Source organism: Vanacampus margaritifer, chromosome 2 (assembly GCF_051991255.1).
Source record: "Vanacampus margaritifer isolate UIUO_Vmar chromosome 2, RoL_Vmar_1.0, whole genome shotgun sequence".
NCBI classification, from domain to species: Eukaryota; Metazoa; Chordata; class Actinopteri; order Syngnathiformes; family Syngnathidae; genus Vanacampus; species Vanacampus margaritifer.
In genome coordinates, this window is record NC_135433.1 from 4,650,723 (window position 1) to 4,666,670 (window position 15,948).

Here is a 15,948-nt window from a genome sequence, read left to right on the forward strand (position 1 = left end):
ATCGCCTTCCAAGGTGAACTTTTCACCCGGCATTCTGCGCATTTACTGCCGGCGCAGGTGAAAGCGGAGCTGTCTTATCTTTCCGTGGTGTCATCACATGAAGATGAGAGTTTGTTCCGAACGCACGCAGGACATCTTGTTTGAAGGAAGGTTAAAAAAAAAATTAAATAAAAAAAAAACAGGGCAGCAAAACACTTGGGAGACTTAAAAAAAAAAAAAAAAACATGACTTAACCGTATATAACCCGTTTCTACTTTCCCAGTTGAATATTCAGCATTGTCACGCTATCAGCATGCCCCTCCCACTTTCCCTTGCCTCACCCAATGGCTGTACTCCTCACTGACCTTTTCTAATTTGCATGGCTGCTGCTGCCGTTGAGACCGTTTTGCTGACCCGAAACATCCTCTCATGTACATTGTATACATTAAAATACTGACAAGATGTAAGGCCAAGGTCGGCGGCGACGTAATTATATTGCGCTTGTTGTGCAAACTTGTACGAAACCTTGTTAGTGCTGCAAATGCTCATTTTTGCATTGCCTAAGGAAAATAGCGCTCTATAATATTGTACTTAAAGGGGATGCTTTACTTATTTAGTCATTTTTGCCAGTAAAAAGTAAACATTCGGTCTAAAATAAATTTTATATTTTAAATTGTACCTGAAAAATAAGGAATATAGCAAATTAATTCTAGACAAAACATGAAGTTTTTAGTAAGTGAAGTATTCCTTTAAATCCATCCTTGTGAAGTTTTATGACATTCAACACAGTGGTTTCAAATAAATGAACACTCTTAAAACGACTGGGCCGAAATTAATAACCCAATTTGGGTCAAAAATGGGACCATGTGACTTACTGGGTTGTTTATTATCAAAGAACTTAATTTATTATTATTATTATTATTATTTGTTTTTAATGAGACAACAAAAAATTGACTGTTTTCATAAAAAGAAAAGAAAAAAAGAAGTTGCCAAAGTAAGACCCAAGCGTGTCAGTCTAATTTTTGACCAAAATTTGGTCTTAATTTTGATCCAATAATTTTGGGCTGCACGTTTTATTTATTTTACTTTCATGTAAATAAAGTAGTGCTTACACACTAAAAATGGCTGACTTGTTTTCCTAAGATTGGGTTACTTTTACCCAAGGTTGGGTGAATTGTTTTGACCCAGCAGATTGGGTTGAAGGTTCAATTTGGATGGGCTGGAATACAGTATAGTGAATTTGAAGTAAATTGAATGTAACAGTTCTTCGAAAACATTGATGAAGGCGATGGCTCAGTGCGAAGCGCTGCGGACTTCCGTCATGGGAATTTGGGTTCAAATCTGGTGAGGGCAAAGTTGGTTCAGTTGGGTCACTAGCAACATCCAGGGCTGGACGGGCGCAAAAAAAATAATAAATCGACCCTGGCAATTTGACTTAGGCGCCTGTCGGCCCGACTCTTGCTTAATGTAGTTCTGCCATGATGCTTATTGATGATGTTTCAGTTCGCTATCGTTATTCGAAATCGATTAATGGACTGGTCCCTTTAAATTGTGGGTCAATCATTTAAAAGCACTTCATCGGCCCCAAAAGAGGCCGGCTCACCGGGCATCTGCCCGATATTCCAGATGGCTAGTCCAGCCCTGACAAAAGCCCTGGAAAAAAAAGGTGTATTATTTGAACCTTTACTGTAACTTATAACATCGTAGCCTATTTATTGGTAGCTTAAACTCAACCGCATGCAAGCGTAGTTTGTACCCCTTGTTGGATCAAAATCTTGACCCAATGTCCTGTTTGGACCCAATCAATCAATTTGTGTTACTCTTAGCAGTTACAAGCGTATAAGCTTTATTAGGAGTCTTTCTAAACACATCTATGTAATTACTTCTACTCAAGTACATCATGTGAGTACTTTTGTCACCTCTGGCGTAAGCCCCCTCCCTCCCCCACAAAACCAGCAGCAGCAGCAGCAGCAGCACTACCCCGCACCCCCTCCTCCCCCCACCCACCCACCGATCTCTCCTTGTCTTTTTTTTTTCTTCTTCTTCTTTCTTCTTCTATTACGTCCGCTGCCGGCGCCGTGCGATTGGAGCACGGCGTGTCGCCCTTGCGTCGCGCGGATGACGACTGTGTTCTGTAGACGAACGCGACAAGGTGGCGGAGGTGGTGGCGAGACCACCTCAAGATGCCTCGTTTCAGCCTAACGTGTCCCGCGGACGCCCTTCCGAGGCTGTAGAGCGAGCGGGAAAGAAAGAGGCGGGCTCGTCCGTGTACGCGATGCCGCCCGAGCCTGCACGCGTGCCGCGCCGTCTCGTGCCATCGTTCGGATCGAGGAGGGCTCGCGTCCAAAAGCCAAACCAATGAGGATTCTGAGGCCATTCCTTCAGAAAGGAGCGCATATGCTGCAGTGCTTCTGTGGACAACGATCGAAGTCGACCGCGATTACCGAGGGTGAGAGAAGCACACGCCGCCGCGCTGGCTTTGCATGAGGATGAGGATGATGAGGATGAGGATGAAGGCGCTCGAGCGCTTTCATTGGCCGCGCACACAACAAGTCGAGTGCTGCGGCTCGTCATTCGGCCCCGGTTGAGTGCGCGTGCACCACTTAGCGCACACGCCGGTGCGTCAAAGTATCCCCGAAACAATGAGCAGGCAGGGACAGCGCAAGCGAGCGAGCGAGCAGCACAAGGCCCAGGCTGGCAAACTTTTCACTTCTGCTCTACTCGACCGCTTGCTCGGAGTTAGGCAGCGACGACAGCGCATTACGCAAAGGTGGCTAAAAGTACTCACACGAAAACCGCCGGGTCAAAGAGTAACCCAATTTTGGTCCAAAAATGGACTGACCCACTACTTGGGTCAATTTGACCCAACTTTCTGGGTTGTTCTGTAGCCTGCACTGTTAAAATTGCTGGGCCAAAAAATTGGACCGGCTCACCAACTTTAGGTCATAAAGACAAATATATATATATTTTTTTATATCCTATGGCAGTTAAGAATGTTAGTGTCACTTAAAAAAATACCTATACAGTTAATTCATCAGTTAAGTCTTCTTTTTACATTTGCATAAGAGCAAGAATGTTAAAACGTGATTAAAAACACAAGGGTGTTGTTAAAAGGCTTAATGTTGAAAATTTGAGCCTGGAACAATTCCATGGGTGAGTAGTTTTTTTTAATTTAGCTTTATAGCCAAGTTAGTTTTACACTTATAACATAAATGTTCTTGTTCAAATATCTTAAAAGGTTCTATGATGCAAGAGTTGAGCCTTACATTAATTGGAGATTTGTTTTTGTTTGAAGTATTCAACATTAGGGGTGGGAATCTTTGACTATCTCACGAGTCGATTTGATTCTGATTTTTGGCTCTGCGATTCGATTCAGAATCGATTTTTGACAACCCAATTTTGGGACTTATTTTTTGCCCCAAAAATAAAATAAAACATTTGTACCCAACAACCCAGAAAGTTGGGTCAAATTGACTAAAGTGAGCAGATTGATCCAATTTTTGACCCAAATTGGGTCTTTGTTTTAAAGTTGTACAGCGTATACATCTTTAAACCTGCTGTTTGAAAAAAAAGAAAAGTGGCCAAAATTCTGTCTGACGAAACCAAGGTTGAACCTTTGGCCAATTCCTAAAGGTGCGCTTGACAACATATGTCTAGGAAGCATGGTTGTTTCAGCATCAATGCTTTTGGGCTGGAACCCGAGACAGGCTAAAATGATTTATAAACATTATTTCCAAATACCAGTAGTCAATGCTTGTAAAACTTTAAAAAAATGGTGGCAGGTGTGATTGGTTAATTTTGAACACAATCCTCATTTATAAGAGGGTGTGCACACATTATAGTTTGAATTATGAATTGTACAGGTTATTGTACTTTTAACAATTAATAAACATTTTAAATGAAAAAAAAAAGAAAAAAGCCTGACATTTGAACATGGGGGTGTGTAGACTTTTGATAGTATTTTTAGAGCATGAAAGTAATGAAATCGAAACAGGCTGACAAGTGTGACCGTGTTTCGTTCAATGTATGCCTGATGTTGTCCATTTACTCAGCACCAATAAGGTCGCCCTTAGGAAGCACTTCCAAATGAATTATTAATTCAGCAGCTTACACGTTTTAAGCTTTAATTAACCGCTGTAAGTCATTGAATAAGGACAGCACAAGTGACCTCCTGCGGCAGTAAAGGCTGATACTAATGTTCTATATCTCATATATGTTTGTTTCCCTTTGTGTCTTTAGCATAAAAGTGGTGTCCAATTGTAGTCCTACTTACATGTTTAAGTGACATCACGAGCGCTTCATCAAAACACTGTTTGTTTGTTTTTCACACTAAAACTGAAGCGTCCACAACACAAATAAAACTTTCCGAGATCCCACCGTCTACCTCTTTCATTTTTTGGTGACAAAAAGTAGACACGATTTGAAACTAGAGGTCTAAGTTGTGGCGCAGGTGGCCAGATTGTGAGCTCCGTGGACGTGCGTGGTGGATGCCAGCGTATTTCATTCATAAATATGACAACAGCGTGGGGGGGAAATCCCCGTGAATCATCGTAGTAATCAGTTCATTGATCAAATTATTATCACTACCATCTTAAAAATATTTTAATAGCACCCTTCCAATTGTGCAGTGAACATTAACTGCACTTGAGATTTTTTCATTCAAATGATGTAAGATCTGTGGGAAGCCAATAATTATCATCTCCATTCATTCCCTAACTGTATTTCTGTATGTCGCGCCACTATACTCTTAAAAGTTACTGCGTTGTCGTAATCGTCAGTATTTCAGTTGAAGTCTGTCTCAAAATTCAGGCCAGTCAATTCAAATTAAGCACAGACGACTCCTCAGAGACAAGTGGACCAAAAGCAGCATATCGTCGCTGTCCTGTGAGAAACACTTATGTCCATTTTGGTCTTTTTAAAAAACAAACTTTTTGGGGATGTCTGCATTCAGTTTCATCCCAGAAACATAAAAATGCAAAAATAAATAAATAAAAAAAAGACAAAAATGGATGTCTGTATTCAGTTTCATCCCATAAATGTAAAAATGTAAAAAAAAAAAAAAAAATGGATGTCTGTATTCAGTTTCATCCCATAAATGTAAAATGTAAAAAATAATTTAAAAAAATGGATGTCTGTATTCAGTTTCATCCCATAAATATAAAAATGTAAAAAAAAAGAGAAGAAGACAAAAATGGATGTCTGCATTCAGTTTCATCCCATAAATGTAAAAAAAAAAATAAATGGATGTCTGTATTCAGTTTCATCCCATAAATGTAAAAATGTAAAAAAAAAAGAGAAGACAAAAATGGATGTCTGCATTCAGTTTCATCCCATAAATGTAAAAAAAAAAAAAATGGATGTCTGTATTCAGTTTCATCCCATAAATGTAAAAATGTAAAAAAGAATAAAAAAAATGGATGTCTGTATTCAGTTTCATCCCATAAATATAAAAATGTAAAAAAAAAAATGGATGTCTGTATTCAGTTTCATCCCATAAATATAAAAATGTAAAAAAAAGAGAAGACAAAAATGGATGTCTGCATTCAGTTTCATCCCATAAATGTAAAAATGTAAAAAAAAAAAAAAAATGGATGTCTGTATTCAGTTTCATCCCATAAATATAAAAATGTAAAAAAAAGAGAAGAAGACCAAAATGGATGTCTGCATTCAGTTTCATCCCATAAATGTAAAAATGTAAAAAAAAAAAAAAGGAAAATAAATAAAAGACAAAATGGATGTCTGTATTCAGTTTAATCCCATAAACGTAAAAATGTAAAAAAGAATAAATAAAAATAAAAATGGATGTCTGCATTCAATGGACATAAGTGTTTTTCACAGGACAGGGACGATATGTTGGGATCTGCATAACATCTTTTTGTTTGCCCTTACAGTGGATAGAAAAAGTCTACACACCCCTGCTTTCATGGCAGTTGTTTTGTGTTATAAAAGAATGACACCAAGATAAATAATTGCAAATCCTTTTTCCACCATTTACGACACACAATAAAACGCAATGTCCTCAAATGTTTTGTGGGAAGTTGAGAAAAATGTGGAAGTCGGGTTCTAAAAAAATTGATATGCTCTTTGTACCTAATTTAAAGCTTTGATTTAGGGCAATAATTTATGCCTTTAATTCTCTTTGTTGGTTCGGAACTTCCAATGATGCATTTTTCTTTGTTTTTGTTCTTCAAGGCAGCTAGTAGCACTTTCCATAATTCCTCCTCCCTTTTTAATTTCTTTTAGTTGAACAAAGTTTTGTGCTGTCTGAAACGCTTTGCCTCTGGGAGAAATCCAGTATGCTTTCTGAAGTCTGTTCTCATTCTGCTCGATGGCAAGAATTGACTTAAAGCCACAGTTTGGGGGTCAAACAAGAGCACATGAAGCAGAAAGTGCACAAAGTGGGCACTGTGCCAAAGCTGCGTAAGATCTTGCGTTGTCTTACATTTTGACCCCCCCCCCCTTTGCAATATTAACTTGACATCAGGCTTTAACACGTCAATAACAAAAAAGGCAGCAGGAATACCTTGTATGAATGATTAGTGAATTTTGTGGTTGATTGGCAAATTATGAGAAGTCCATATTGAGGGATGGTTTTATTTATTTATTTAACTCATTCACTGCCATTGACGGGTATAGACGTCAAAAATTCTATTTATTTAATTATTCCTATTAGTTTCACATTTTTCCCCACTTTTGTTAACAAGAGTGTAAAAACCTAGAATTTTTTTAAATTGTACATTTAGAACAGATATAAAATTTGTGATTAATCGCGAGTTAACTATTGAAGTCATGCAATTAATTACAATTAAAGATTTTAATCATCTGACAACCCTAATTTTTAATAATCTTTTCTTTCTTTTTAAATTAGAGGCATCAGGCGATTCATTTTTTTTTATTGTAATTAATTACATGACTTCACTAGTTAACTCGCGATTAATCACAAATTTTATATCTGTTCTAAATGTACAATTAATTTCCCCCTTAGGTTTTCATACTCTTGTTAACAAAAGTGGAAAAAAAAGTGAAACTAATAGAAATAGTTCAAATAATTTTTTGACGTCTATTGCCGTCAATGGCAGTGAATGAGTTAATTGAGTGGCCGCGTTGATCTCTTTCACACAGTCACCCGTTGTTGTTGTTTTTCATTGGGTTTCAGCTGGAACAAAGTTTTGATTGATAGCGTCTCACTCGTCATTCAGTCATTCGTCAAATTTAGAACATGCAGAATTTGCACATGCAACAAAACTAATAGTTGACGAATGATAAAATAAAGGAGGTAAAAATGTTATGCTAAGCAGAGCTGTCGGAATTTGCTGAAAGTAACTAATGAAGTAACTTGTAATCTAACTTGGTTACTTTTCAAATCGAATTAAAAGTAATAAGAGTTATACATAAAAGAGGCAAGTTTTATTTTTTTTAATTTATATGTTTTTTTCTAGGCAACATATTCAGTTTGATTTTTGAGTTAAAAAGAAGATGTTCATTTAATAATCAGTTATGGTACGTTCTACTTTTGGATAATCATTAACATGTATGAGTGAGTAGGTATAATATAATCTTACATTTACTGTGGATTTGTCTAAGGAATATTTTCTCAAATATAATTTACATTTTTTTTTAAGAAGAAACAATTTTTGGGTAGATTCCCATTGTTGATTGACATCAAATTATTGCATATACATACATTCTTAAAATACTGTTTACTCAAAACTGGTTATCATTGGCATATAAATAATAATCGTAAAAAATCAATCTTTTTTTTTTTTTACTTTCAGATGTAGGGAGCTGCCTCCAAAATTCTACATTGCTTCCTTTATTTTTCAAATCCCTTTTCCACAGCAGTGTTGTTGAGTGGTTGGCACATGTCTTATTATTTGCAGGTGCTTCAGGTAAATCAGCTCTGGCTGCCGTGTGTGGAATTTTCTATGCGTATATTCTCCCTTTGCTTGCTTGAGTTTGCTTTGACATAAAAAAAAAAAAAAAATCGGCATGTTTGGTTTATTGAAGGCTCCGAATCAAAGAATGACAAGTTGGCTTCAATGTGTCAAGGTCACTAACGTAATGATGAACTTGAGTGGATGTACCTTTTAATAGCTGTGGTTGGGTCTATGACCACAAGGGGGCAGCAGACATAAAGAAATGCATTAGTACCACACTTCAGTTATATATTGGTGGCTTTTTGGTTCATTTTCTTCCTCATGTTCAAACGCATAAAGTGGCTAAATTCAACATATTCATAGTGTATAATCAATCTACTTATAGTATATAGCATAACATAACATTTTTTTTTTTTTTTACTGCAGCAGCTTTCATGCGCCAGCAGTTGTTTCTTGGCTGAAAAAGAACATCAATTGTCTCTGTAGCAGATGCCATTAAGGGGATACTTTATAAATTCATAATGTACACCACCCAAGCCCAGCCATTCCTGTGAAACCTCATTCCACATCCACCAGCTGATGCCCTCCGCCCCTTTAAACTAATTGTCAGCTATAGACGTCAAAAATTCATTTGAACTATTTCTATTAGTTATTTTTTTCCCCATTTTTGTTAACAAGAGTATGAAAACCTAGAAATAATTTTTTGGTTCATTTAGAACAGATATAAAATTTGTGATTCATCGTGAGTTAACTAGTGAAGTCATGCGATTAATTACGATTACAAATTTTAATCGCCTGATGCCCCTAATTTTAAATAATATTTTCTTTTAATTTTACTTTTTAATTATCTTTTTTTTTTAAAGAAAAGATTATTAAAAATGAGGAGTGTCAGGCGATTACAATTTTTAATCGTAATTAATCGCATGACTTCACTAGTTAACTCACGATTAATCACAAATTTTATATCTGTTCTAATACAATAAAAAAAATTCTAGGCTTTCATACTCTTGTTAACTAAAGTGGGAAAAAAATGTTAAACTAATAGAAATAGTTCAAATAAATTTTTGACGTCTATAGCCGTCAATGGCAGTGAATGAGTTAAGAACACAACACTCCTGAGAATGATGGATGCGGTTGTTATGGACGCTTCTTCTTACAGTCTTGACGTATCCTTCCCACCAAGTCAAAACAAGCCAATCGCATTTTGGCGAGCTATAAATGAAGAGATGTTGATTTAGGCTCTTGCCGAAGAGCCCATTTGTCTTTTGCTATCTTTATTCTCTCCCTGGGAAATGCCTGCATGTGTTTGTCCCTCCTATCTCACTCTCAGACAAGGGGGCGGGGGGGGGGGGGGTTCGACTCCACCGGTGATATTCACAGCTTATGTAAGGAGGGAGTATAAATAAAAGACGTATTTGTCCCTATTGGAGGGAATGTGTCAAAATGCGCCTGGGAAAAACCTTTACATGTTTCATGCTTTGCTGTGTTGGTTGAGATTGATACTCGCTCTCTCTGTCACGCACACACACTCACAAACACACACGCTCTGTCATTGTTTGAGTCTTCACTACATTGCTGTGTGCTGAAACCTGTTGTTCATTATTGTGGCCCGAAGCGGGGTACACATACTGAGTTTTAAAATTACAAAATGAAATTAAAATGTAAAAAACAAAATGCATTTTTGACAAAAGTGTGTAGTAGTGTACTCAAGACGGTCAACACAACATAACGAAAAAAATAATATGTCTGCCGCAGTACCAAGACTGACCTGTGAGAGGCAGCATAGTGCCACAGGAACTAGTCATAGAAGAAGACGTAGAGGAAGCTAGGCTAACTGTTATCTGATAACTACATGGTTGTAGTGAATGACTCGTGGGACACATACAAACAGTCAAGTTTAGTTTCTTGTCATATTCATGTCAAAAGTACAAAGTACATTCCATTGAATTGAAATTTGTTGTGGCCTGGCACTCTCTCAACTTGTAGCTAATAGGTCTGTAAATACTTACAACCTGAAAACATACCTCACAAACACATATCATATGCATAAATACATATGTTGAAGTTTTAGGCCAGCTGTTTTAAATCTTAACTATCCCCGAGGCAAGAGCCCTAATTTCTTGTAGGCACCTACTTATTCATTCACTGCCATAAACTCATAAAAAAAAAAATATTATTAAAAATTAGGGGCGACAGGCGTTTAACATTTTTAATTGTAATAAATCGCATGACTTCACTCGTCAACTCACAATTAATCACATTTTGTATCTGTTCTAAGCATACAATAAAAAAAATTCTAGGTTTTCATACTCTTCTTAACAAAAGTGGAAAAAAAATGTTAAACTAATAGAAATAGTTAAATAGAATTTTTGACGTCTATAGCTGTCAATGGCAATGAATGAATTAAAAAAAGAAAGAAAACATTAAAAATTTGGGGCGTCAGGCGGTTAAAATTTGTAATCATAATTAATTGCATGACTTCACTAGTTAACACACAATTAATCACAAATTTTATATCTGTTCTAAATGTAAAAAAAATAAATGTTTTTTTTTAGGTTTTCCTACTCTTGTTAACAAAAGTGGAAAAAATGTTAAACTAAGTTCAAATGCATTTTTGACGTCTATAGCCGTCAATGGCAGTGAATGACTTAATGGGAAGTACCTCAAGAGAATGTGTGTTGGATGGCTACAATCTGCCAGGATATTAAGAGCTTTCCTCCTGCAACTGGTGTTGTAAATATCTTGAACCTTTAAGAGTGTAGACAGCCATTTTTCTTCATCTGATTTCACTCCCCCAGTTGCTTATGAAACAAAACCACTTGCCCTATTTATGTTCATCCTCAGGTCGGAAAAGGCCCTCGGCACACTCGGATAATTGGTCAAAGATAATTTTTTAATCCGACAACTGGGCCTTTGCTATCTTTGTTTGGAAGGAAGTAAACATCCTCAAATGGGTCCACATGATGCATTCTCCACTTTTATGGCTGTGTTAAAAAGTACAGCACATACCGTTTGTCAGGGGTGACGAAACTTTGGCCTGTGGGTCAAATACCTTTAAGACCTCAGAGGAAAATATAAACCTTGCTGTATATAACAGGGTTTTGAACATTTTAAGATTTTTTTTAGGTCGATTCTAAGGTGATATAGTCGAGTCGACATTGATTAATCGCTGATTTTCAATAGTTTTGTTTTCGTCTTTCGCCGCCAAACACAAGCTCGCTAATTGACTTTACCCTCCGTCCTCGTTGCACAGGCCCCGCCCCCTCCGACTTGTTCAACCAGTCACCTTCAAGGACTCACTGACAGTCGGAACTTCTTAACGGCAATTCATGTCACAACTGCAGGGTCACTACTTGCTACTGTGTTTATTAACTAGCCCTCAGACTTGAATCAAAGATCGGCATTCACTATTTGTGGTATTGACATTAGCCAGCAAATGACCGAATCGAATCGAATGATCATAGTCCAACAAATGAAAAATCCAATTTGATCAAAATGTTACATTGAGTGCACTTAACCCTGGAGAACCCACGGGTCAAATTTGGCACCTATAAATTCTGCTACTCAAATAACAAAGACCTTTTTTTTTTTTTTTTACAAATTTAACTTCAAAAGTCCAGCGTGCCACTTCTGACCCCTGCATGGGGCCATCTAGTGGATGAATATTGCACTTACATGAGCCAGAGTGGTGGTGACAAGATGGCTAAAATGCAACAAATAAAACAAAAAAAAATGTATTGTTCAATGTAGCTGTGTATTTGATTGATTATTTTCTTAAATTCTAAATAGTTTACTGACAGTTTTTGTTATTTTGATTTTTCGAAATGATACCCCTAAATCCCAAAGGGTCAAATTTCGCCCTAATCCTTAATTAGGGAATACATTGAAAAAACATATATTTTGGTGTTCAGTGAACTTATAGCAGTCATTTAATGTATAATTCAGAATTTTCCAAAGTAGAAAAGGGTTCTTGGGTCCTCCAGGGTTAAATTGTGCTTTATCTTTATCACGTTTACAAAGCCATATCCTGGCCAACGTCAGAACAAAGGATGTTTTTTCTCTTCGGTCCCATTTTAAATCCAGCTACGCTGATACTAGCCTCATCCTAGCTAGAGCTAAACTAGTTCGTCTCTCAGGTCCGGCATCTAACGTTGAAAACTTTTTGTTTGTTGCTATCAAGGCCTTAGCAAACCAATAGATGTTAGCTGGCCAAATATTTGCAAAACTACTTCCAGGCATCTGCTCAGATTTGTACATAGTAAAAGTAAAACAAAAAAGATTTAAGTAGTGTTATCGTCACTTTTGATACCAAAGAGGTTTTGTGGCTCCCAGTGAATTTTCAAAATGGCTCTTTTGAGTATTTTAGGTTGCCAGCCCCTGGGCTAGACGGATCGCCGCTTGAATTTTATCGGTTCCCAATGTCGAGACTTGAGTGAAAACGCTAGCTGTTGGCGACATTAAACATTCATTTTGACAATAAAGAGTTGACTGATCGGCCACCGCTTGTCTTTGTTTTGTCGTCTCGGCAGAAGCGACAGCCTTCTTTGTCTTTTAATGATTACCGGAGGGCATTTGGTGAATTCGCTGACGGTGTACATGAGGATTTAGACTGCTCGTCAGTTAGCGTTAGCGGACGGGTGTTCATAGCAATTGTGCTTTTGAATATTTGAGGATAGACTTTGCGTATTTTACTAGTAAAAGTGCTTCAATATTTCCACGTTTCTGGTTTCAGTGAGGCAAAATTGAGGCATTGACAGGTCAACTAGTTGTTTCGACCCCTGCTACGCAATAGTGTCTAATAAACATTTGTTTATTTGTAAACCGTTCTCAGCCCCGAGATACAAATATGTCCTCATATGATTAGGATTCGATGACCACGTTTGCTTAACATCCCAGATTCATGCAAACCTCGCAATAGTGAGACATTTAGCAGCACCCTCAACTCACTTCCTTTTTGTCTTCTCATTATTTATTCACATTTTCCACCAGCGCTCTCATTTCATGGCTGTGAGAATTTCTAATACAATCACGTATGATTGCGTTAAAAGAGTTGGAGAGAAAGGGAGAGTGGGGAGGACGAAGAGGAGGAGCAGGAGGGGAAGGAAGAGGGGGGCGGGGGGGGTCTATGGAGCGTTCACTTTGTCTGTCGGCGCCGGGACAAACCCACAGCGTCCACGCAGCGAGACACGCCGAGGAATAACGCCGCTCTGGTTTTTTGCACTCCCGTCAAAACTAATTGTTGCTTTTGAGACGGAAATCTCGCCGCTTCACCCCTGCAGACTTCTATCCCATCTCTGCAGCATCCTTTACTGCCGACCCCCCCTCTTTTTTTTTTTACCCCCACCCTCACTCCCCGTTGCATTGAGGGGTGCCATCGTCGGAACCGAAGCGTGCGGCGTGCATGCACGGGCTCATCCGGACTCCTCGCACGGCGCTGCCTGCCGCTCATGCGCGCGGATTAAACATCTTTTTGTTTGCAGTCCAGATGAAGAATTGTTAAAAAAGACGGCAAAAGGAGAGGCTTGGCGTGCAGCTGAAGGATTCAGAACCGCGCTGTTCGGACGCCGCGCTGTTCACTTGGAATGGCAGAAGCTCTCCGATGACACCAGACTTATCAACACTGTTGCGTGTGTGCACGGTCCACCGGGTAGATTGATAGCAATTAAGTCCCGGCGGTGAGACAAAGTTCTTCTATATTGCACGAAGATGCAACTGGAATCTCAATGATGTTCCGGACTCAGTTCCTCATCAGGATGACATTTGGTTGAAGCGTCTGACACTCAGAATCTATCGTCTCCTTTTTTTTTTTTTTTTGCATCAAAATTCTGCGCCAGCTTCTCCCGTCAGACTCTTGGCAGTTTTTTGACTGGGCTCGGGGAGATGGCCGCGATCGCCAGCTCTCTGATCCGCCAGAAGCGCCAGGCGAGGGAGTCCAACAGCGACCGGGTGTCCACGTCCAAGCGTCGGCCCAGCCCCAGCAAGGACCCCCGCTCTCTGTGCGAGCGGCATTTTTTGGGGGTCTTCAGCAAAGTGCGCTTCTGCAGCGGCAAGAAAAGACCCGTGCGCCGGCGACCAGGTCAGTGCAGCGCTCCGGCCACCCTGATGCGCGCAATGTGTGCGAATGGACCCCTCAAAATCCCCCCCCCCCACACCCCATCCAAGCGAACCCAACCCAAACCCTCCCCCGCTCCTCTTCGGAGCAGCATTATGCTGCAGTCACTGGCTCCCAAACGACCCACTGAAGGTAGAATTTCTCCGCGGTGCCAGAAAACAAATCCACCTGTTCCATTCTGATGTCTAGAACATGTCTCGGCTGTGACGTCACCCTCGTTTCCTGATCAGAATGAACGAGAACAGCCCCCCCCCCCCTGTCCCCCCTTCACCCCTCAAAGCTCTAATTCCAAATGAATGCTGATTGGGGTTTTCCATAGGAGGGGAATAAGTTGCACCGCAGTGCACCACGAGGCTCTTTTCAGATTAAATGTTTTCATGGTAAATGTTTATTGCAGAGAGTGGCATTACTGCAGTGGAGAAGGGGGGGGGGTCTGGGGGGGGGCGTATGGCCTCAGTGATTAAGAGCTACTCGGCTTTTATTGATGCCTCACGGTAGTTCCGTGTTGGTGCGCAGTGATGTAAGTCACCCCCCCCCCCCGACCCCCCCAGGTAGTTATTATGGGAGAGTCCCGCCGACAGACGAGCAGACTGATTCAAATCTCGTATGGATCAGCGCCAGTAAACAATCCCGCTGCCGTAAAATGCCAGATGAGAAAATGAGTTGGCCGCTGTTTGGCAGGTAGGTAACGCTCGGCCGGGTATCACACCACAACGTGATGATTCTGAATATGAACCCCTCCCACTGATGCCTTGACATATTTTTCACTGGATTCTTTTTTTTTTTTTTTTAATAAATCAAATCTGCCTGTTTTAAAAGACTGTTTCTCCTTCTGTCCCAACCACCCCCCCGTACTTGGTAAGATGCACCCTCGAAACCTCCACAGGTGTCCCATAAGGGCTGCAGGCTAGGTCAGTAGCTCAGCCTCCATCCGTGTGTGCTGTGTTTCTTCTTGTCTCCACCCCATCTTGCGCCCATGTCGACTCCCCCCCCCCACCCCACCCCACTCCTCCTACTTTTTGGGCCGGTGGGGGGTGGTGGGGAGGGACACATAGAGGAAAGAGGGGGGGGGCTCCGTTGGGCTTCAACACCTGTCTGATTGCTGACTTTTTTGCTGATTTTTTTTTTGTCCTCTCATCTCCGTGTGGCTGCCTTTCAAAAAAAAAAAAAAGATTTGGCTCTGCCTCATTTGATTTCTGCTTATTTTTATTTGTGGTCAATGTTGGATCAAACCCGTACGGAAACGCGGAAGTGCCAACGTGGAGTAATATTTTTGACTGGCAAATACATTTAAACATATTTGCAAGTATGTTTGAACGTATTTAAATACGTTCAAACTAGAGCTGTCAAACGATTAATTTTTAAATAAAATTAATCACATCATAGAATTTTGATTAGTCATGATTTATCACTTAATTAAAAAGGCTTTTTATCAACAAAAAAAAATCCCGCCAAATTTGAAGAGCAACTGTTATGTGTTTAATTTAATTTAATGTTAAGAGGACGGCTTCAACATTTTTTGATCCACTGCGCACACAGTTAATTACTTGCATAATTTAAATGAAGAAAAAAATGACCCCAATAGTTTGACATAAACAAATATTCTGAATGTCATACGCAAACATTTATTAAATGCTTTACTTTAATGCATGTCGTAATGTTTATTGCTCAATCTCAACCTGTCCTACCTTTAACGTAACCATCCGCTGTCAAGCGAAAGGATCATCTGCGTCAAAATTAATATCGCGATTCATCTGCATTAATACATGATTAATGAGATATTTTTGTGTGATTAATCAATGAATTAACGCTTTAACTTTGACAGCATTAGTTCAAATGTACTTGCAAATACATTTGAACGTATTTGCAAATACATTTGAATATATTTGCAAATACGTTCAAATGTACGGGAAGGCTAAATGTTAAAACATTTTTCCCACAATGCAACGGGATAATCACTTGTAGTAGTAAATTTTTTTT

The 15,948-nt window shown here is 39.3% G+C and overlaps 1 protein-coding gene across 4 annotated transcripts in view; it reads left to right on the forward strand.

Annotated features, from left to right (window-relative positions):
• Positions 1-2,084: 2,084 nt before the first annotated feature.
• Positions 2,085-15,948, forward strand: part of fgf12a (fibroblast growth factor 12a) — a 65,844-nt gene continuing 51,980 nt past the window's right edge. Inside the window, exons 1-2 of one of the 4 annotated variants that reach the window (XM_077556485.1) lie at positions 9,242-13,932; positions 14,832-14,879. In XM_077556485.1, the coding sequence (XP_077412611.1) occupies positions 13,737-13,932; positions 14,832-14,879 (244 nt within the window). In that variant the 5' untranslated portion in view covers positions 9,242-13,736. Of the gene's footprint in view, positions 2,429-9,241; positions 13,933-14,232; positions 14,650-14,831; positions 14,880-15,948 lie in introns of those variants that run through there. The other 3 variants (XM_077556489.1, XM_077556488.1, XM_077556486.1) reach the window with 3 other exon arrangements.